We start from the raw sequence: 24654 nt of genomic DNA, 5'->3' as shown, positions 1-24654 counted from the left end.
CTAAAATTTCTCTATACATGCATATATACATTAAGTAAATGAGGATACAAAATACGTAGTGTCTGGAAACATTTTTTCACCAACAATGCTGGAGAGAACCTCCTATGTTAAGTATTGCTAAACACTAATTATTTAGTGGTCATATGTCTCTTTAGTGGATAGCTATACCACAACTACTCTAACCAATCTCCTACTGATGAGCATTTACATGTTTTGGATTTTTTTTCATCTTAACAAAATCGTGAACATCCTTATGCTAGCTATTTACATACAGTTTCTGAGCTTTAAGCATTAAACCTCCCATAATCTGCTCTGAGACGCTGTAGATATAAACCTGAAATTACATTTCCTAGACTCCCTCAAGAGCTGGCTTCCTGTTAGATTCTTCCAGTAAGAGACCCCAGAGCTTCTTTAGGCACTCTGTGCAGTAGTTTAACTACTCTCCCAGCAGCAGCGAGGACACTCCTACTGTGTCAGCTGGTTGGGTGATATTGACAGGGCTCTTCCGTCCAAAGGACAGTCCTTAACACCAATTCTCAGCTGTTTCTCCAGCCCTAAGGGTGGTTGCTGCTTCCAGCAATTCATAATATCTGGGTTACCAAAGTAACCTGTTGCTCTTTCATCCTTCAAACATCTGTATTAATTAATTTACATTTAAAATACCTGGTACGGTTTTTGTTCCTCTGACTGGACCCTGACCCATGTTAGGTAGGTATCTTTTCTAATTATATCTGGGATAAGTTCCAGAAAATGAAACTGCAGCGCTGAAGACTGCACACATTTTAAGTTTGTACGTATTATCAAATTACCAGCCCAGAAAAGCTGAATCACTTTATAATCCAATCAAGAGAGCATCATTGGAATGCTAGCTAACAATGGTTATAGCACATACATGTTTTTATTTGTATTTGCCTCAATTAGTATTAATAGGCATAAATATCTTCTCTTGATTTGAGGGGCTGGAAGGATTTCCAGTTTATGAATTTCCTGTTCACTTCCTTCACTAGTATTCTACTGTGAAACCTATTTTATTTCTGTTAAGAGTCTTTATACATTAGAGATATTAACTTTTTCTAAGTTATGCATATTGAAAGTAGTTTGCCAGCATACCATTTGCATTTTTAACTTATTTCATGATTTTTGCTTTTGTCTAAATGGTACTCTCCCTCACTAAAATATAAGGGCAGAGTCTATTCATTTCAACAGAACCTTATATACTCCAGTACCTTATATACAGTAGAGGCTCTATAAATATATTTTAACAAATGGATTTTTAATAATCCTTTTAATAATGGATTTTTTATAATCTTGGACTCAAATATATGAAAAATCAAGATAAGCAGTCTACATTGATTTTCCCTTTCAAAACAGCTTGCCAGTTATTTAGTGGGTAATGTAACTTTTCCTGACTAAATTTTTTGTTAAATATTATTTCCTCTACTCACTAGTATAAGGTTGCAAATTTCTTGTATATTTTACTCCTAGGTCTTCTGGTTTTTACTCCTACAATATTTTCAAAACAGTTGTTACTGGTATATAAGGAAAGCTCTGGATTTTTACATACTTATTTTGGCTATCTTGGTTTTGGTAGTTTTTTAGTTGATTCTCTTGGATTTTCCATGAAATACGGTAATTTTTTTTTTTTTAAAGATTTTATTTATTTATGTGACAGAGAGACAGCCAGTGAGAGAGGGAACACAGCAGGGGGAGTGGGAGAGGAAGAAGCAGGCTCCCAGCGGAGGAGCCCGATGTGGGACTCGATATCAGAATGCCAGGATCACGCCCTGAGCCGAAGGCAGACACTTAACGACTGCACTACCCAGGAGCCCCGAAATATGGTAATTTTGCTTCTTCCTTTCCAACACTTGTACCTCTTTATTTTCTTATTGAATTATAATGGCTAATGCTTCTAAAGCAATGTTAAATCATGGCAGAGATACTGTATTATCCTCATTTTGTTCCTATTTTTACTGGGAATGATGATGTTTATTGGTTTGAGACAAATTTATTACGTTATAAAGACATTTATCCTATTTTATTGGGTTTAATTATAAATAAGACTCATTTTTTTATCAGAAGCCCTTTTAGCATCTATCAGAATGACCTACTATGTGCCCTCTTCCCTTTTACTCAATTTTATAATAAATTGTAACATGAATGTTAGGCTTACTAATACCAACCATCTTTGTATTTCTGAAATGAACCACATTTGACCATAATATATATTTTTTAAGATTTTTGTTTAAAGATTTTACTTATTTGTGAAAGAGAGAGCATGGCGGGGCGGGAGAGGAGGGAGGGGAGAGAGTAAGGGAGAAGCTGACTCCCACTGAACCCAGAACCCAGAGCCAGGAGCCCTACATGGGGCTGGACACAGGGCCCAATCCCAGGACCCTGAGATCATGACCTGAGCCAAAGTCAGATGCTTAACTAATTGAGCCACCCAAGCGCCCCAGCCATAGTGTATTTTTGTTTTACTGTAGTAAGCTTTTTACTAAAAATTAACTTATAATTCTTGCAGCAATATTAGTAAGATCTGTCTTAAGTTTTCTTTTAAGGGAATATTTATTATCCAGTTTTAGCACTCCTGCTAGTTATCTTGGCTTTATGAAAGAAGTAAACTGAATGCCTTTTTTTATTTTCCTATGCTGTAAACAATTAAAAAGAATTAGAATCCTTGGTTTCTTGTAGATGTGAAATATTTCCTATAACCCACACTTTACTGGGACCTTATATTGGAGGATACTTTTCTCAATTTTTTTTTTTAACAATTATAGCCTAATTAGGTTTTCTCCCATTCTTCTTGAGCCAATTTTATTTATTTACATCATCCTTAAAAGTAAAATCCGAGTTTTCAAATATTTAAAACACAGATACAGACACATCTAAAATTTAAATACTGAGAGTAAAATGATGAGAAAAGACAAATCAGATATGCAAACAAAAAGAAAACAAAAGTTGGATTGAGGGGCTTAAGCAAAACTGAATGCAAAGGGAAAAAGTATACACCTTGATAGACAAAGTTCACATTACAAACCAGGTAATTAATACATTTCCTGAGACTTTTTGTCCTGAAGAATATCCTTCATTAGTCCTTAAGCACAACTTGGCTACTCAGTAAATTCTTCAGTTATATTATTCTTTTTTGTCCCTGAAAACTCTCTAGCTGTTGAATCATTAACTTCAGAAATCTTATGTAGCTGAAAGAAGTGAACCTCTTTATTTTTCCATTGTACATAATACACTTCCTTTTCTTTGCTATTGATGTTTGTGAAATCACTTCTGTAATCCCTGAAAATTCAGTAAATTCCACCAGGATGTGTTCCTAAAACATGAGTCCTCTTGATCTCCAGATTGACATTTTCATTCATTCTATACAAGTCTATTAATTTTTTTTTTTTTTACTATTTTCCATTTTTCATTATTCTGTTATTTCCTCCACAGAAACCAAAGAGGGCTTTTCACTATCTGCAAAGGATTTTCTTTAACTGCCTTAATTTCTATGCCCACTGTTTCCACGTTCTATGCAATTTCCTCATGCTCTATCTCTAGCTTACTAATTACATTTTTGATATTGTTTACTCTGCTCCCTGCTGCTAATATACTATATAACACAAGTATGTTCCTGTCTTCTTTATCCTTAGTCCTGCCACTTCTTTTTTTATGGTTTTTTTTTTTTGTTGTTCTCTTATTTTTCCAGATATCATTTGCTGCTTAACTTTCTTGGCAGTTTAGAATGGTTTAAAATTTTCTTTTTTTCCTAGAAAAATTCAATTCTTTCAAATAGTGATTATCAGCTTTCTTTGGAATACTAAAATATCTGCTTAGGTTTCATGTTTGTTAATTTATTTGTACTCTGTTAACTCATCTTTGAATAAGAGAAATTCTCTGGCTCTGCCACTTAAACAAAAAAGCAGATAGCATCTCCCTGATGACTGAACACTGAAATCAAAGCTCCCAACTCATTAATCAGTTGGCTAAGTAAGTATAGCATGGAGGAAGGTGCTGGGACTAAACGGACCAAGTTCTTAATCTCCGTAATTTCTCTCCGAGTCTACTGAAACCCTGTCAGTGATGAGAATTAGCTCCACCTGGACTATGGCTATATCCTATGCTTATAAGAGGACTCTTAGTTTTGATACATCTCCCTATCTGGGGGTGAGCCAGACTCCTGAGAGACAGGAGGAATCAGTACGGAAACCATAGTACATCATCATTTTTGTTTAGTGGGCAAGCGCACAATATTTTCCTGTGTCTGTAAAGTTGGTAACAAGACATTTGCTTCACAATTCTACTCTAAGCCTCACCTCTAAGCTTTGCTCCTCCTGCTAAGGAAAATAGGTCAGCCCAAAGAAAAATGGTGTGACTACAAAGTCTCTCCTTTAGTTCTATGACAGCAGAAATGAGGCTTTCCTTATTTCTCTCAAAGCCTGCCCATCCCTCAATCTCCTCCTCTAAATTAGCAAACAACCGAACACTTACTACCCATCCCCTTATCCCTTATTCTCCTGATTCAGTAATATGTGTATCAACTGTCAATGTTCTCACATTCAACTTGGTCTAGATGACTTATTTAGCAACAATTCTGTCCAGTATATGGTAGCCTCTACTTAGATATATTTTTTTCTTTTGGTTCTTTGGAATTATTTTGGTGAATTCAAGGGAAGATAATTTTATAAACACTCAACTCTATCATTTTTCCTCAATATAGACTCACTCAATTTAATCATTTAAAACATAAAGTCTGCATACATATTTTATCTTCTGCACGACATATACCATGAACTATTTCATCAAGAACAGTACATGCACACACAGCAGGTATTCAATATCAGTTAATTTTCCTCATGAGAAACATTTGAAATATACTCAGCATATAAATCAAATAGTTTTAAGTACTTCAGTTCCATATTAAAGCAGATGTTTTAAAATGCCCTTTGCATGTTCTAAAATGTCCAACCTCTCAACCTTGCTCTTGTAGTTCTTCTACAAATATATCGAAGTTTCTTTAAGATATAAAGGGTACTAGGAAAGACAGTCTAGGGTAAGAATTAAAACTTCCAGTGAATAAATCAAGCAAAAACATGCCCAAAGCCCTAATTAAGAAAGGAACTGTGCCATTATGGATATGGTACCATAGGCATTCAGACAAACAGGCCTAAATTCAAATCTTCACTCTGTTACTTACTAGCTATATGACCCAAAACCATTTACCTCAAGTGAATATTAGCTTTCTCATTTGGAAGATTAGGATAATTTTTACACTATACTAAACTGTTAAAACATTTAAATGAGATAGTAGAGTAAGTGGGCATTCAGTAATATAGAGTTATGTAGTGTTTGTATCTCCAAACTGATCTCTGATCTGAGAATCACAGCACCATTCAAAGGAAAATTCATGCTCCGCATTCCCTTAAAAACTAAGAAGTCAGTTCTTTTTTTTTTTTTCTTTTAAAGATTTTATTTATTTATTTGAGAGAGAGAGCATGAGCAGTGGGGAAGGGCAGAGGGAGAGAGAGAAGCAGGGAGCTGAACTCAGAACTCGATTCCAGGACCCAGGGATCATGACCAGAGCTAAAGGCAGATGCTGCCACCCGGGCGCCCAAAGAAGTCAGTTCTAAACAATAAAGTTTCTTACTCAGGCCAAAGAGAATATGATTACAAAATTCTGGTATGTTTCAACGATCATTTAAATAATGCCTTTGTACTATTAACAGTTTCTAGAATTAAGTTCATATGAACAAGAAATAACAAAAAGTGTACCTGAAATTTTAAGAGCTACCTTTGTCCAGTCTCTTTCTGAGGTTTTTCTTCCACGTGAAGCATGTTACCCCAGCCACAACTAACTGGAATAGTGGCTAAGCCAGAAGTAATGAGGTAGATGTAAACTAACCACCAATGACTATGGCAAGATCAGGACCAACTATCAGATACACCCCTCCAGGAACAGGGTGGAGAGATGCATATAGAGAAGTAAGCAGGGATCCATAGAAAATGAAGACTTATTGTTTTGAGGTATTATAGAATCTTGAATAATCAACCAGCATTAGAGATCCCAAAGATAACAGCACAATTTTCAATGCTTGGAAATACTGAAACACACACAAAAATACACTCCTGTTAGGATGTTTATTCCATACTACACTGAGTCAAATAAAATAAAGCACTGCTTCTGAAAATTTTCAATATCTTCAATCACGGAGTATACTGAAGAGACCTATGCACAGTCCTGCTGAAATTCCTTTGAAATTTCCCATTACACATTAAATTCATGTGAATTGTTTACTCTATGTCATGATATATTAAGAGAATGTTTTACTATAAAATTGTTTTCATTAAAACATTTAAGCAAAAATCAATGCTTCAGAAAGAAATGCCATGTTTGCTCCACATTTTCGTGAATCGTCTAAAATACCAATCAGTGCTATCTCCCCGACGAAATGAGAATCTAAACTGAACGGTATAAATTTAAGATAACCTACACATGATTTCCTCAAAACTTAAAAGATTCCAACTATTACATAAATCAAAAAACAGTAACTTATTTTTCTATTTTCTAGAATATTTATCAGAATAAACTTACGATCTGATATGTGGGAAATCCTCTTCAATTTTGCTTCCTGTGTTTTTAAAAATTTGGAGTGCAGCTTCTGCTACTTTTTCATCATCCATTTTCAGACAAGCCAGGAGAGATTCAAATGTTTCAGCAGAATGAAACGAGATGGGATGTGTAAATGAGAGTACCTTAAAAAAATGAGTCATAAAAATGATCTGTAAACCCTTTCCATCTTTACAATATAAACCCCAAATATTACATACTGGAAATACTCAAAGTAAATATAAAAATAATTATGCTAATTAGTACATGAGAGCACTATAAATAAAGTTTAAAACTTACTCAAATATGTAACAGATATGTTCTAGTGTAGGAAGATTGCATGACCTAACAAAGTCATTTCTTTCCAAATTAAATTACTCAATATAATTCTTTTCAAAATAATTTAGATTTTGGTTGATGTGTGGGTTTTTGGAGGAGGATGAGAATAGGAGAAAAGGAACAAGAAGAGAAAATTTAACAAAACAGCCCTAGTCTTTTAAATAAAGGTCATTAGAAGAGACTAGCTAATAACATTTTTGGAAAACAGTTATCTAGGAAAGAGGGTTAAAACAACATCATAAAAGCTATCATAACATTTACACCTGTTACAATTATCAAGTCAACATGGTACTAACATAAGAAACAAAACAGAAAAAGTAAAACTTTTTAGTACAAGCATTATAAGAACTTAGATTATATAGAGTAAAACATTATAAAGAAGAAACAGAAAATGAAAATGGATGGGATTTTTAATAGTCCTGATAAAAATATACAGCTATATGGAGAAAACCCAATTAGATCCTCCCCTACAATATATAGTTTCAAAATAAATTTCAGATGAGTTATATTTCAGATTGAAAAACAAAAATAAAAATCTTCTCAACAAGACATAATTTTTAGGCTTAAACAACTGGAAACAAACACGGAATGTAAAAGCAAGCAAGCAGTAGAAAAATACATTAAGCATAATGCCATATTTGTAGGATTCAGAAACAGGCAAAGTAAGTGATGTTATTTAGAGATACACAGATAGACATGGATGATAAAATTAAAAGGACAGTGAGAGAATGAATAATAAACCCCAAACAACAGAACAATTTAGAACAATTATACCTGGGGAATGTGAACCATGGGAAAAAATTACTCAGGGAACTTCAACAGTATTGTTAATACTCTATTTGAGTTAGCATCCTATTTACTTTTCACTGTATTCACTTTATTATTATACTTTATAACATATGTAATAAAATACATTTAATTTTTTATATATCAAATATGTCCTATAAAAAAGCAAGGAAAATAAAAAAAATCAGTTAAAAAGAACAAAAAACTGAAATATAGTAGAAAATGAACACAGGATTAAAACAGAGAAAATGAACACAGGATAAAAATAATAAATTCATCATAGGGAAACGCTAATGATTATACAAATTAAAACATTATTTTTACTTATCAGATTAGCAAATCTCTTTAAGATTTACAATATTCCATGTTTGTGAAGACAGGATAGGCACCTTCATTCGTTGACAGAATTCTATATGGGTATAATTTTTCTGTAAAGGAATTTGATTATATACATCTAAAAATTCTGAAAATGATCATTCTCTTTATACTGCAGTATTGTAAAAAAAAAAAAAAGACATCAGCAAGAGATCTTAGATATATTTATCTTTTTAGTGATTATAAGAAGAATAAAATTAGGAAAATCTAAACACCTAGGGAAATAGTTGGGAACTCTGTGGCACTGCAAAAGTGGACTAATAACCATTTCAAAAAATAATGTTTTTTATATTTTTACTATGAGCCAGACGCTGTGCTCAGAAACTTATGTACATGACTTAATTGAGTCCTCTGTGAGGTAAGTGCTATTATTATCTCAATTACAGATGAGGAAGTGGAGGCAATGAACTTGTCCAAAAGCATCCATCTAATAAATGACAGCCGTAAATCAGATCTGTTTTTTGACACTCTTAAAAACACGTCCTTAAAAAACACTGATAAAAATGCTTATAATTTAATAAGGGAAAATAGTCAAGATACAAAATTGCATATATTCAGTCTGATCTCAACTATGTAAGTGTGCATTTTTTTCAAGATTAAAAGGAAAACAAAAGGAATGTTCATGTGTGATAGGCTTATGAATATTTTCTTCTTTATAATTTTATATTTTCTAAGTTGTCAACAATTAGCTGATTTTTTATAATAACTAAAAGGCAGCAGTATATTTTAGCTAACAAAATAAAAGATAAAATGGAGTTTTAGGAAGAATTTGGCTCCATGTTTGGTAGGGCTAAGCACTTTCTTTGCTCACTAATGAAAACTTCAAATTATAATTGGCTTTTTTAATGTAATAATACTAGGTAGGCTATATTATACAATTTAAACCTGAAAATATTTGGCTTACATGTTAGAGGAAATGTGCAATTTCTAAATTACCTAAAATGATTGAGAAAATTTTACTTCAGTTTCTATAAAAACTTAAGAAGAAATCTCAAGAATAAAAACTATATACTATGTATATGTTCAATGGTTATCTAATTAGGCACTTAATTTCACCACAAGCATACTTACCTTAAGCAGTTCAAGACCTGCCCTGATGGCCTGATCAGTTGGAACACCCTCATCTTCATCATCTGCTGTTCCATCTATTGATTTATTCACTTGCTTAATAAGAGCACTAAAATATGACCAAAAAAACTGTCATATTTTCGATCTTTATTACTAATGTTTAAGAAAAATAATCGTATTTTTTATACAGACCACATCCAAACACATAAAAATTTGACAAAGCTGTTTCCCAAACATTACTGCAAAACAAAAAATTATAACAGGTATTTTAAGATACTTCTTCTCAAAAATAGTATTTTTCCTGTCCATTCAAATGAAGTCCAAATGTTATTTGATTTGCTGTTTATTAATATTACCTATATTTTTATTCTTGCATTTTCCATGGAAGAATTATGCCCAAACACATGAATAGATGTTTTCTAATTATTTGAAATTCATTACTTCCTAAGTAAATAGAACATATACTGAAATAAAGGATAAATGGCAGCATTAAGCACTTTTAAAATATTTACCAAATATTACTATGTGTTAGGCACTGTTTTAAGAGTCAGAAACACAAACTCCTGTTCCTAAAAGGTGTAAAAATATCTAGATAACAGACATATAAAACTTCACTAGAAATTAGAATAGTTAAAAAGGAAACAAAATTCTTTGAAATTTTTTTCTAAAAACAAGCTTAGGTTATTTTAAAATAAACATTTATAACGCAATACCAATTATCTAAAATAATCATTTACACTTTTAGGTATCTGTTTTTATAAAAAATAAGTAACATACACTACAGTTAGAGACACAGTATATGTATCAAAATGCAGGAAAATTCAACTATTCAATGTTCCTTGAATGTTTAGTTGCTCTATGTTTCTACAAAAATACCATGAACTCGAATTTAAGATCAAGCTAGGAGTCAAATGTATCTGTTTGTCTTGCTGGGTACTATTAAATTTATCACCCCTTGGCAGCTAACATCTTTGAGAATGTTCTCTCCTTTTCTGCCCATTTTTCTTGAATAATTGATTCTCATAGCTCCAACTCTCCCAAATCTTCAGCCTGAATTCTCTTTGATGTTTTCGGCGACCCCAAGGTTTTTAACCTAGGTGTCCCACAAAAATGAAAAAATACCACATATCCAAAATTAAAGTCATTATTTTCTTCCATGACAAAGAACATGAATGAAGCTCTCGGTCTAGTAAGGGAAGTCCAAACATAAGTACGCAAATACATAGAAAATATCATCAGAGAACAATAATGACTAGAAAGAAGGCAAAGACAAGAAGTAAAATTCTTCAGCCAGGAAAGGCATTTCTAAAGAGATACAACTGAGCTAATAACCAAAGAACAAGAGCCAGTCATATAAAAATCTGTGAGAAAAAGGATCAACCTGTAAAACCAAAGAGAATCAACTGAAAAACTACTAAAAAATACTAGGAGTTCAGTGAGGTGATACCAACAAAACACAAAAAATCGATAGTGCTTTTCTGCATCAGCCAAAACCACCTCAAAAATACAGACAGGGGAAAATCTATTCACAATGACATGTTAAAATATATAAAATAAGTTTTACGTGCACAGAATCTGTGTGTAAACTCAGAATTATATGAAAGGGAACACAGAGATTTGAATAAGTTAAGACAAGTAATAACATTTTTTCACTAAATCTCCAAATGTTATCAGGGGAACAGAACTTGGTATGGGACAAGATTCAATAGATGCATTCTATGGCTCAACTGGGAAAATCAATTAAAGTTTGGGAACAGCCAATCAATTTTAGGGGGAGGGGGAAGGATGAAAGAATTTTCTCAACAAGACAAAAATGTTTCATTAACACCTCAAAAGACAAATGAACCAAAGCTAAAATTCAGTAAGAGTCCCAACCATACAGAATTTATGCTATAAAATAAGGAAACATTACAAATTAATTGAGAAGGAAAGAATTTATCAATAAATGGAGTTGATGTAACAAGCTATGGAAGGCTTTTTTTAAAAAGGATGTATATCTACTTCTACCTTACTAAAATGAATTCCAGAACAATTAAAGACTTAAGTGGAAAAAATATAACCACCTAGTATGAAAGGAAAGGCAGAAAAATCATAAAGGAAACAACTGATTTAATCTATAGTATTTATTGTAAATTATACAAATTTAAAAGGCAATCAAAGTAGATTAATAGCCTTATTTTATAAAGCATTCTTTTTTTTTTAAAGATGTATTTATTTATTTATTTGTCAGCAAGAGAGAGACAGAGAGAGAGAGAACGCATATAAGCAGGGGGAGTGGGAGGGAGAGGGAGAAGAAAGCTCCCCACTGAGCAAGGAGTCCTATGCAGGATTCAATCCCAGGTCCCTGGGATCATGACCTGAGCCAAAGGCAGACGCTTGACTGACTAAGCCACCCAGGCATCCCCTAATTTTATAAAGCATTCTTACAATCAATAAGAAAAAGACAATTCCTCCAAGCCCCTCATAGAAAAGTTTTTTAAAAAGCAATTAACCAAGAAATATAAGGGAAAGAAAAATGTTCATTAGTGACACACTGTTTTTTAAAAAATTAGTATCACCATTTACCTATGAAATGGCAAGGACTGAAAAGGTTAATAACCACTATCAGGGAGAGTTAGGTGAACTGGACACTCACTGACTACTGGCGTAAGGGACTAAGAGTGGAATCTTTCTGGAGACCTATTAAATAGTGTGGTGGTTAACCAACCGGGCTCTGGAGCCAGACTTCCTCGGTTTCAATGCCATCCACCACTTCCTAGCAGTGGGGAGCTATTCAACATCTGTATAACTCACTGTTTCTTATCTGTAAATTGGGAATAATAATATTTCTTGTCTCATATGGTTAAGAGGTAAATGAGTAAACATGTAAAACATCTGAAATCATCCCAGGCACTTTATAAGGATTCATTGCTATTACTTGTTACTGCTAGTTATGTCACAAACTACTGATGAAAAAGCCAAAGACCTCAGTCTGACCGTTCATAGTACACATTATTTATGAAAACTTTCTCTATCTTAACTTTCAAAACGCTGGTGTTCTTATACTCCTGTAATTTTTCTATTGTTGAAAAACAAAATTCCAAGGTTCTGCCCATGATGTTTTAATCTTTTTACTTCTTTCAACACAATCTCATGCCCAGGGAACAAACCCATTTCATAGTTTCACATTAAGCTCAATTTGCCTTAATTTTTTAATTGTCTGTCATGTCCAAATAAAAAGCGCATCAGTTCCCTTAATTCTTTTCAAAGTATTACTATGTGCTTCATCATTTGGACTTGAGCTCTTATACTTCTGACTCCTCATCAACTTTATTCCCCATTTCCAGTAAGATAACCCATCTATTAAAACCTTCCTCAAATATAATCTTCCCTTTCAATCCCACTACCAGCATCCATAGACAATTTTTAACATCTTAACAGTCTATCCATTCTTCTTCCCTCCTCCTATCCACCGTTAAGCATCCATGGTTCTCAACAGACTAAAGAATACAGTAACTCTAAAGTTAGACCTTCAGTGCTTTCCACAATCTGATCCCAACTACTTTTTTAGCATTATCCATAATACTTTCATACTTTTCCATGGCAATCATTTTCTAAATATCCTTGTCCTTTCCTATCCAATTAACCTGGTTTATATTAATCTCAGTGCCTATAAAATTCATTCTCCCACCTCTGTAAAAACAAAATTTTACCCATTCTTCCTCTTAGGTCAAATACTACTCCTTTAGAGAAATCCTCTTTCAGTCCTCTGAACACTATGTGCGTTAATTTTATGAAACTATAATATATTCTCCTGATTAAAACTCTTTATTCCATTACCAGACAGAGGGTTAATGAAAAGCAAAAAAATAAGCTTTGCCAATATCTAACAAGCACTGCCTTGAATAGAGAAAAAATGGGATTCTTTATTTAATGAATGAGTCTTAGTCTGATTCAGGCTCTTCCTTGTACTAATATAGAGGGTTCTGATTTTTTGTTTTATATTGTTTTTCAAACCTTAGACCCTTCCTTCAAATGAAAACTGGTGCAATAGGAGTCCAAAGTGACTACTGGGTGTCCAAAGCAGGGTCTCCCTACTCTGCAGGGAATCATAGGCCAAAAGCTACACCCTCTACCCTCCCAAACAAAACAAATCCCCAAAAAGGGTTTAGTGGATACAGGATATTATTATTTAGATTCTAATATATCTCTAAAAGATTCTGCTGATGACCAGTAAACCAGAATGTTATATATACATACATTCTGTAAACACTTTATTTTTTCAACCAGTTGAAACATTTTAGGAAAATGTTAAAAAAAAAAAAAAAAAAAGAACATTTTACAAAAGGGAATACAGCCATAAAAAGAAGGTATTTTCCAAGATGTCATAGTCAGGTGATATCAAAGCTGAAATGAGGGTTGTTTTAAAAATTACCCTGCTTTACCACATATTCACCTAATTTTCTTTTCCTGAGGGAATAATTACAAATTGTTTGTATTACCTACACTATGCAAGCTAGCTAAAAAGAGGAATTCCTGATATACTGGTAACAGAAACTAGGCTTAGACTGACATTTTCTCATTCAAACGAAGTAATACTTAAAATTAAAATAAATAAGAAAAATTAAATATACAGATATATACAGATGAGTGTGTACATATACATATATATGAACAGATATACGTACAGATATATATAGGTAAGTATTTAGCCATCACACATATACAAAAATCTGTACAGGTAAGTACCTTGTGTATAGCAGGTACTCAAAAGCAACTGACTGAAGCATGAGTGAATAGTAATGAAAATTTAGTATTTTATATAAAAATACCTGATAGATTCAGTATCTATGTGCACAGGTGCTATCCTCTCCAAGAGAAACTTGATCATCTCCAGGAAAGGATTTGTAGGCTGTTTGGGGTTGCCCAACTTCTTAGTTATTTCACGCTGTAAGGCAGATTTTTTTAAATATTACAAAAATATGTTTAAAAAATTACATCACATTAAAATGTTAAGAACCTAAAATAATTAAAACCATGTAATACTGGTGTTGGAATAAACAAATCAATAGGAATTGAAGGAGTCCAGAAAACAAACTAAATTAAAAATTTTGCATGTAAGAAAGGTAACATTTCAACTACTAGGAAAAAAGATGGATTATTCAATATATTGTGTTGAAAGAACTGAACAGACATTTTGAATAAAAACAGGTCCCTATCTTATACCTTATGTCACAAACATTCCAAAAAGATAAAAACAAATACAAAAGAATAAAACCCAGTTCAGTGGAGACACATACTTCAGAGAGCAAAATTATCAGGGAAGCTTGTTAAAACAACAGATTTCTGGACCTCATTGTAAAGATTAGTCAATCGAGGGTGGAGCCAAAAATCACTTTTTTTTAAAGCCTCTTGGAAGATGCATGGGCAACAGACAGAGAAATACTGACATTAGTAAATATTTTCATTGACTTGCAATAGAATGGTGTTTTGTAAGCAGGGTATAAAATGCAAAAACCTTGAAGAGTCTGCTGACAGACTCAGCTACATTAAAATAAAACTATGGTATGTAAAGGACATCATAAACAAAATGAAAGGGCAAACTACAAATGAGAGAAAACTAGAAAAAATTATTTGCAGCTTAACTAACATACATGACTAGCAAATCAGTAAGATAAAGACAAATGTCATTCCAGAAAAACAGGCAAAGATTAAAAACACACAATTTACCAAAAATATATAAATGGCTAATATGCCCAAGAAGAAAAAATGGTCAGATGACTAGCAACCAAGAATAGAAATCCTACCAAAATAATTATGTTCTTGGAGTTTTGCTTCTTTCCAATAATGACAGAAGCCAATATTGAAACTATCCTAAAGAAATAATCAAGCCTGTGAAAAATTATTTGGCTATAAAGATATTAAAGTGTTCTTTAAAACTGGGGAAAAAATCTAAATGTGTAACACAAGCAGACTGTTCAATAATCATGGTACATATATTCAATGGTATGCTACACTGCCATTAATACTGTAAAAGACTAATAAAAATAAGTAAAATGTACAATGCTGTATGTATGTGATCTTATTTTCGAAGATATATACTATAACATTAAGAGTCATTTTCTCTATAAAAGGGTTATAGTTTGTCATTTTGTGATATTTTACATAATGAATATAAATTTCACATAAATGAATATAAATTATTTTATTAAAGGGGTCGAAATTTTACATAATATTATTTAAAATAATGCATATTTTACATAATGAATATAAATTTTACATAATGAATATAAATTATTTTCTAAAAGGGGTCCAAAAAGGTTTGGGGGCTTCTTCAACCATTAGCTCTTTTTGTTTTTTGTTTTTTGAGAGAGAGACAGAGCCCATGTGCCCACGCGAGCACAAATCAGGGGGAGGGACAGAGAGAAAGGGGAGAGAGAATCTTAAGCAGGCTCCACACCCAAGATGGAGCCCAACGAGGGACTCAATCTCACAACCCTAAGATCATGACCTGAGCCAAAATCAAGAGTCTGACACTTAACCAACTGAGCCACCCAGGTGCCACAAACATTAGTTCTTTTTAAATGCCTCTCCTTACCACACAGCCTTCAGCCTGCTTGCAGGAGCATGTTGGACTAACAAGTACTTCTAACTGTTTTCTTATTTTCTCGTCATCTTCCAACACCTGTGTGAACTTCTTCATGAAATCCTGAGCTTTACCAGGATCTGGCAAATTTCCTTAAATAAATTAAAATTCAGTAAAAATACCATTTTAGAAATTTCTCAAAATAATAAAAGATCAACATTTCTCATTTTTTATTACTTTGATTAATAATCCTAATTTACAAATTCAGTTTGTTTTCTAGAAATATGAAACAAGATCACTGTGAAGGAACATCTTTGTAGGGAAAGATCGAACTGGCTATTTCTAAATAACCCCTTATAATACTTAAGGGCAATAAATGTCAACCTGAATGATACCAATTTATTACTGTCTCCTTGAGCTTGTTGTGTACATTATTCTCTTGTAACTCACAACAAGAGATCAGTAAGTTCTACCTTTAATAAACTATCCTGTATTGCATTAATTTGTTAAACCATCCAGAGATAATTCACATACACATGCTATCAGTCAATAACACATGCTGATCAAAATGTTTTAGGTGCTACTGTTGGATATGTCATTACTGCATGAGAAAGGGTAAATCCTCATAGAATCAAAGAGGATTTTTATACCACTCTCCTAATATACTGATGTATCAAAACACTCATGCAAGCTAGTTAAGATGTTGATCCCAGGGTCTTGGGGGGGGGGGTGCTACTCACAACTGTTATAGAAGACCAGACTAAGATACTTTTAGTAACAGAATTTATAATATAGAACTATGGACTACAATAAAAGTTGTAGAAATTAAACTAAATCCTAAAATACAAATGCAGTAAGTGCAGTCTTCAAGTTCATATACAACTTTGAAATTCCATTTTAAGTCTTAGCTAGATCACTGAGGACAATAAGAACAAAGTGTCCCTATTATAAATACTTGACTGTATGATCTTTTCATGTTTCTATAATTTAAAAAAGTTACCGTACTGTCTTCCAAATAATTTTGGAAGATGTGACATACTTTACAGCCCCTCCATAATGTATAGGCATCATACTAAAGGCTACAATAAGGTCTACCATTCAAGAAACAAACAGATGGGGGGAGTGGGAGGAAAACAGAGGGAGAAGGGAGGGAGGAAACAAACAAAAAAAACCCTTTAATTCAGCATCCTACAAACGAACTTGACCATGAAACCCTTTTTTCTAACACTACTACTAACACCTACAGGATACTAGCATTCCTCAGAACAGAATTTGGGTAAAAAACAGAAAAAATATAGGGGATGAAATCCTTTAAGACAGAGTATCCACAGCCAAACAACAAGGAGAGAGATTAAAAATCACTTGCTTTAAGTTATCTAAAGAAACTGAAAACTAATTTATGTTTAACTGTCCAAGACTAAAAGATATTTTGGTCTTAAAGCCTTATTCATGCTAAAATTCCTATCACTTAGTCTAAAACTCAGTTAATTAGGTTACTGTTCTCTTCAGCATCAGAGCATTACTTCCATACACATCTTGGAATATGTGTTAACATCTCAGAAATCCATCTAAGATAGATCTCTTCACTATTCCCAAGTAGAAGCTCAGCAGAAATGTTCCTCCAGGTGTTCCTGATATGACCTCTGTCCACGTGCTACACTATACACAGTGACCTCTGAAGCAGGAGGAAAAGCAAATGCCCTACAAAAACAGCTACTTTACCTATTCCCTGGACTGAACAAAAGAGATGTGCTACAGAATCCTTTTGTATTTACTGTTAAATGCAATTAAAATTTTATTTGAAATCACTAAAAGCAAAAAAGCAAATTAGTTGTTTTTTTTTTTTCAAAGAAGCTCTTTTGTAATTATTAGGTATACACTTTACTCTAAATTTTGGCTTAGAACGAAATTAGCTTCAAACAGATTCACATTAGAGCAAGAAACACCAAAGCACAGATTCGGTTTTCGCAGTAAGCTTATGTAATAATTTGAATGAATTCCCAAAAATGAATTTATGTAACAAATCCTTTCTCTAATTCTTGCTCATACCAACACAAAACAGAAAAAGAAAAATTCTGTGTAGCAAACAAAGTAAATAAAAATTTTTAAAAAAAAGTTGAAGTTGAGTTGCCTGTAGAAAAAAAAAAAAATCAGTCAAAAACACTTTATACTCTTTTCCTATATTATCATAGCCTAAAATGAAACCCCATGAAACACTTGAATTATCAAAAAGAGATACTTCAATTAAACCTTAAATTTTACATGTAATATTTGAAATAACTTACTTGTAATAACCATCACTTTTGAAAATATGGCCTTGACACTGGCATCTGTCTGCAAATCACACACAAAAAAAGCAAAATTAACATTTCCTAACAATAATCTTCATTACACTCTTCATAAAATTAGATAAGCATAACCTACTACTAATGCTTCAGGCCCACACCTGACCACAACTGTGAGCTCCTTCTTTAGCTACGTTTAAATTCCATAAAATGAATGAAAGGTGAATGTTCTGCTGTCGTCCTCTCTTCCCCCTCACCCTGTTTTGTCATTCTCTAAACAAGAGGAGACTACTACAGACCAACCTTTTGAAACAGGGAGATATTTTGTTTCCTTTAGCAATGAAAGAACAGGGCAACTAAGCGTACAAAAAGGAACAAAATAACCTGGTTTTCAAGTTTTAAGCTTATCTCAAACAAAAAGTTGACAAGTATATAATTCTGAATGACTTAAGGTGTTCCTAAAATTTTTAAGCCTGAGGATTATAAGGTATAGTCATGAAGCTTATGGGGGAAAACACTGGATAAAGACAATTTAAAAGATGCCATTGACATGTACAAAAGATTTTTCCAAGAGTGCCACTTACCTGCTGTATCAACACAGTATTATTTCAGTAAATGAATGAGTTCACCACATTGTACCCCATGAAGTCACATGTACAAAAGATGTTTCTAAAAGTGCTACTTATTCAATGCATCAAGTTAGTGTTATTTCTTTTAAAAAGATGTCTTTGAGCAACTCTGTATATATACTGAACCAGAAAAACACTAGAGTGAAGGCAACAAATAAAACAAATACACAAATAAACCATCCTTATTCAAAAGGAGTTTGCTAAGAAGCAGCGAGAGACAAAACATAATAAAATACATGAGTTAAGTCCCAAATATTTGGAATTTTAAGTATTTGAATCATGTAAGATTTCTGTTGTTTAATTTGGGGGGAAACATGTATTGCTGGGCTGCCAAGATGTTGATACACATGAAAAAGAAACAGCATCAACAAAAGTACAATACTGGAAATAATGTCACTTTGAGTGACACTGAGCAAATGAATTTAGTTAAATAAAGTAGAAGGGCTAAGGTACTGAACTAAATAAGAATAAAAACAATCTTTATCCAACTGAATAATGAAGGCGGCAAAGAAATAAACACTGATTCATAAGTGTATGAGTCTTCCTAGTAAAAGAGGAAGAAATATAAACACCAAAAAAATAAACACAGTTCTGCATTTTTTCTACCTTTAACTCAATAATGTGTACTATAATTCTTGGTATAAAGTGAATATTACGTAATAAGACACTATTAATTCTCCTCTCACTAGAATTCCACTTTGTGGTACCATCTTCTTCCATTTGGCTTCTTCTTCAACCTCACTTCACATTAATGAGAACTCCCTCTTTAACTTGGACAATTCAGCCATTATCTTAAGACAATTTAAAGGAAAATCCACAAAGTAGAAGATATTAATTGAATTGAGACCGTATTTTGTTATTTCACATGGGAATGAAGTCATGAGACCCTCCCAAGTTGTTATCAACAAGCAAGGAGAAGAAGTTCCCTCTAACAAATTTTAAAGGGATAGTGAGAGTCAAAAACAAAGTTTTTTTTTATTAGTCTCACACATCATGCTGTTCAACATATGATCTGCACATTTAACATACTACTTGACTGCTATTATATGACTTCAATAATGCCTAAAATCGTAATAATTTCATATACATGCATATAAAAACAACTGGTATTTTTAATTAACACCTTTGCAACTTTGACCAAAAGGAAGTAAATTAATACAGCTCTATATAGCAAACAGGAGTACTCTATCCAGAGCTTATTAACTAAACACTAACTTATTACATTTGAACATTGACTGAAATACATGTTTACTGGCTGAAGCACACTAAGTTAAATGGAGTTTTCCAATTTTGTTCCTTGGCAGAGAAAGTATTCAAACAGAAGAATCACTAAAATTAGTTTTAAGTCATCTATTGTAAGAAAAAACTTACTCTAGCAGGTTCAATATACTCAATAATCACGGGTTTCAATAAACCATAAACAAAGAGGTTATTGTTAGCCTCCCCTTACATGAAACAACTCCTCTCTATTGACCTCTGTTCTATGACCATGCAGTATATGTTTTGTTGGGGGGGGGGTGTGGAGGGTTCCACTAAAAATGAAAAAAATTAACAGTATATTGTTATTTTTGTGTGTTATACATTTCCTTGGATGCAATTTAAAATGACCATACATACTGCTTTTGTGATGAATTATAACTTTTATAGGCCTATATACAACATTCTCAACATTCTAGGAAAAAAGAACACCCAGAATCATTCTAAAAGTCGAAAAAATAAAATACGATACATCAACTGGATGAATACCACCATTAACTTATAATTATGAAAACTAAGTACATTAAAATTACTGTAATATTAATTGTAAGCAAAAATATAAAGATATGTAATTAAATTACATGGCATTAAAATTTTCTAAAACAACAAGACTATACAATGGGAGCATTTTAGTGTGGCAAGATAGAGTGCAATTTTACTCTATTTTCTGTGCTTTTAAAGATACTGAATCATTTTCTGTTTTTTTTAAACCTACAAAAAAACTTTAGTTCTGAGTACAAAGAAATACATTCTCTTTCCTGTTGGGTATCACCTTTTATTGATATAGTAAATTTAAACTTTCAATCTTTCTATGCAATAAGTTTCTTAAAGATTTCATTGTTCTAAATTAGAGATAGCTTCTCGAGTAGAACAATTCCACACAGAACAGTTGCTCAACAACACTGCAGCAATGGTAAGGAGTAACTAAAATACATGCGTTTTACAAAACTTATCATCAAAGGAAAACTTTTCATTAAATTTAACTTACTTTGGGTTGCTTAATTAAGTCAAGCAAATCCTTTACTTGATGTCGGAGCAGATTTTGACATTTCCACATTTCGTTCAATGCTCTGCAAAACACAAACACGTAAATTCAAATAACAAAACAATAAAAATCCTTCCAGAATATTCCAAATATACTTTTTTTTAAGTTCAAATTAATAAAAGAGATGACAGAGATGAGGTAAACTTCACAGAACTAAGCAACTGATGACGTATGGAGCAAAAGGGAAAAGACAAATATAAGAGGTATGAACATGTGAAGGGATATCTGTATCGAAAGAAAGGAAGTGGTTGTTTTTTGCTTTGTATAAAAATAGGGAACAGTTATCATTAACTGCAACATGTGCGTAACCAAGGGTATAGGAATTACCTACAGAGATTATAAACTCGAGAAATAAAGGAATATTTGATGGAGTAAGGTCCTGCAGTAGGCAGGATAAAAAGGAATCAAAGACACAAACAGAAAAGAGTTAGCGCTGAGAGAATGGGAGATACTTTTTCCAAAAACAGAAATATTTATAATGTAACTTTATGTAACATATATTACATGTTTAAGTATATTATAAAAATATGTACTTAGAGATAAGTATACACAGTCATTATAAGATTAAAATGTACAAACCAAACTGATATAAATAAAAAATAAGCTCTCACTTGTTTTATTTAATCCTCAAATTCTCACTATTTAGAGGTAGAATTTATGTGTTTAGATTTTTTTTTGAAGATTTTTATTTTAGAGAAAGAGAGAGAGAGAGAGAAAGGGAGTGCACACATGAGTGGGGGAAGGAGAGAGAGAATCTCAAGCAGACTCCCCACCGAGTGCAGAGCCCAACAGGGAGCTTGATCTCACAACCCAAAGATCATGACCTGAGCCAAAACCACAAGTCAGAATCCCAACCGAGTCACCCAGGTGCCCCTATGTGTTTAGATTTTTAAGGACTCATTGAGGTCTACAGTCTGAAGTACAGCTGTTACACAGTAACTAATGTATTATATAAATTATACAAATTATATAAAACATTTATTATTTATTACCTATAATATATAGCTATAACATATATTCTATATATTCCATATAAAATATATCTTATTTTTATATCCTATATATATTAGGTAAAAATATATGTGTTTACATATTATATGTAAGTGAATATTATTTTTATATGGCAAAATTTTTGATGTCCTCTTAATTCTTTTGTTTTCAGACAGAAATTTAAATCTGAAAAGAAGTTATACACATACTCAAGAAAATATGCATAAATCATAACAGCAGTTAATGTTACTGAAATATTAAGTTACAGAATTCAGAACCACACATTTTAATATTTGAAAAGGAAATTTTCCAAAACCAAATATACACTTCCATTAACCTCCACTATCACACATATTAAGCATTGCCATAAAACAGTAATATAGTACAAAAGCATATAAAACCACCTTTTTTTTCCATAGACCAGACAATTGTTAAAAATTTTTCATTCTCCTCCTTAATACTCTGTTTTAAGAATACCTTTGGATACTTTTATGGAAATAAAACAGTTTAAATTTGGACACTTAAATTCCTTTACAGTACTCATCCCAAAATGGTATTGGCAAAGCAACAGCATTTTATCTGAGAAGTTAAATTTAAAATAACTACACTGTTTCCAAGTTATTAAACTTCCATTAAAAGTTTAATTGGCACACTTTAAGAATACAGACACTAAAAGGAAAATGACCAGTATACAGAGGACTGTAAAAATCTAATAACTGTTAGGTAATTAAAATAATTTTCAAAGAAACAGAGTAGTCATCTGTGAAATTAGTCCTCAACTCCAAAGTCAATGAATTGTCTCTTGCTTCTTAACACTTCATTATTACTTAGAACTTCTGACAGGCCTGGATTTTGAAACTTGCCTTCACTTAAGATAAAGCAGAAATTATTACAATTCTAATAGCTATTTATTAATTTAAAGATGCAATCTCAAGCAATCCCAAAGCTCCATTATAAACTAGGATGGCTAAAGTGTAAATCAAAAAGCGACCATCACTGACTAAGATTTTGTATTGTAATATATTTTTAGGGAAACCATCTTCCCAAGTACTTTAATAAAATTATCTTAAACAGCAAAGACAATTTATCCTTGTGTTTACCTTCCTAAATAATCCTTAAAAAAAAAGCAGAAAGAATATTACTACAACAGGAAGACAAATATAATTTAATTATGAGCCTGAATTCCAGCTCTGTCACTAAATAAACATGAAAAATTTGATTAGGGAATGGGTACTCTTACAGTTGTTACCTGTCTAGTCTTCTCTCTAGGGCTTTGAACTAACTCAAAGAAAAAGACAGCTACCAATGGGTGGCTGTCAGAAGCCTGTACAAATGTTGAAGAGAACCTCCTCCAACATTCCGCTCCCAGTTGGCAAAACTACCCACCAGACTCGGGAGTACAAAAACGGTCTAGATGAGAGCCCGCCTAATGAAAGATCACAACCATGACACCTGAAACTACCACTAACTCTCGTCATTAACAGTTGTTCTAGGAAGCCTGGGGGAGGTAGCAATACACACCATGATCGGAGAGTACTCAAGCCTACCTCTGCTCCTTCTTGTTAATCAAGATATTTAGTGGGACACCTCGGTAGCTCAGTCAGCTAAGCGTCCAACTCTTGGTTTGGGCTTGGGTCATGATCTCAGGTTGTGGGATCAAGCCCCATGAGTGAGGCTCCCCACTCCGTGGGGAATCTGCTTGAAGATTCTTTCCCTCTGCCCCTCGCCTTGTGCAGGTATGTGTGCATGTGCACACTTTCTCTCTCTCAAATGTATCTTTTTTAAAAAAAGATATTTAGTTAACTTAGGGGCTTACCCAAAACTGATACACATTAAAAATTTTAAATATAGGAAGTATTCTGTCTTCCCCAAAAGAACATGGTCACAGAATAAAATACATGATTCTTTCAACAAATAAGAAAGATCTTATCAAACAAGTTCTCACTATGAACATGCTTGCCAAGCAGTTACTTTTAAGTGCCTTTCAAACTAATTAGAGATTATAAATTCACATGACTTCTGGGCTAGAATGGTAATGCAAATGAATAAAAGTAGGACAGATGTTACAATACAGAGTGCTAAGGGCTGTGATAAGATTAGAAACATTATTGAAAACGCCAAGATTATTACTATTCAGGAAAAAAAAAGAGAGAGAGACAAAATTTAAGACCCAAAAGATTCGCAAAAAGTTAGATGCCTGATAGTGTTTAGGAAGACATAGAAAATGAATGACCGACAAGCTATATATATTATGGATGAATCTTAGGAACATAACAAAATGGGGGGAAAATGTCACAGAAGATTATATCCACAATTACTCCCCTTTCATAAAGTTAAAAAATAATCAAAAATAAATATTATTGAGGGATACATGCATATATATGATTAAATTATTTTGTATTTATTTTTTATTTTTATTTTTTTGATAAAGCTATTTTTTAAAGATTGATTTTAAAGAGAGAAACAGACAGCAGGGGGTGGGCAGAGGGAGAAAAGCAGACTCCATGCTGAGCGTGGAGCCCAACATGTGGCTTGATCCCAGGACCCTGAGATCATGACCTGAGCTGAAATCTGACTTATCTGACTGAGCCACCCAGGCGCCCCATGATAAAACTGTTTTTTAAAAGGAAATACATAATTAAGGCTAATGGTTTCCTCTGGGTGGAAGACAGGAGGATGAAAGGGAGAAGAGTTCACAAGTTGGGTGTAGATTCACG

The 24654-nt window shown here is 32.9% G+C and overlaps 1 protein-coding gene across 5 annotated transcripts in view; it reads right to left on the bottom strand.

The window, feature by feature from the left end:
- Positions 1-24654, bottom strand: part of PDS5B (PDS5 cohesin associated factor B) — a 124479-nt gene that overhangs the window by 58526 nt on the left and 41299 nt on the right. For all 5 annotated transcript variants that reach the window (XM_034665053.1, XM_034665054.1, XM_034665057.1 and 2 more), the window contains exons 13-18: positions 20891-20972; positions 18017-18065; positions 15744-15883; positions 13978-14093; positions 9170-9275; positions 6584-6744 (exon numbers count right to left, since the gene is read on the bottom strand). In XM_034665053.1, coding sequence (XP_034520944.1) covers positions 6584-6744; positions 9170-9275; positions 13978-14093; positions 15744-15883; positions 18017-18065; positions 20891-20972 — 654 coding nt within the window. The remainder of the gene's footprint in view (positions 1-6583; positions 6745-9169; positions 9276-13977; positions 14094-15743; positions 15884-18016; positions 18066-20890; positions 20973-24654) is intronic.

This window comes from Ailuropoda melanoleuca, chromosome 7 (assembly GCF_002007445.2).
Source record: "Ailuropoda melanoleuca isolate Jingjing chromosome 7, ASM200744v2, whole genome shotgun sequence".
NCBI lineage: Eukaryota > Metazoa > Chordata > Mammalia > Carnivora > Ursidae > Ailuropoda > Ailuropoda melanoleuca.
Note: the sequence above shows the minus strand (reverse complement) of the source record. Positions and strands in the feature narration are given on the sequence as shown.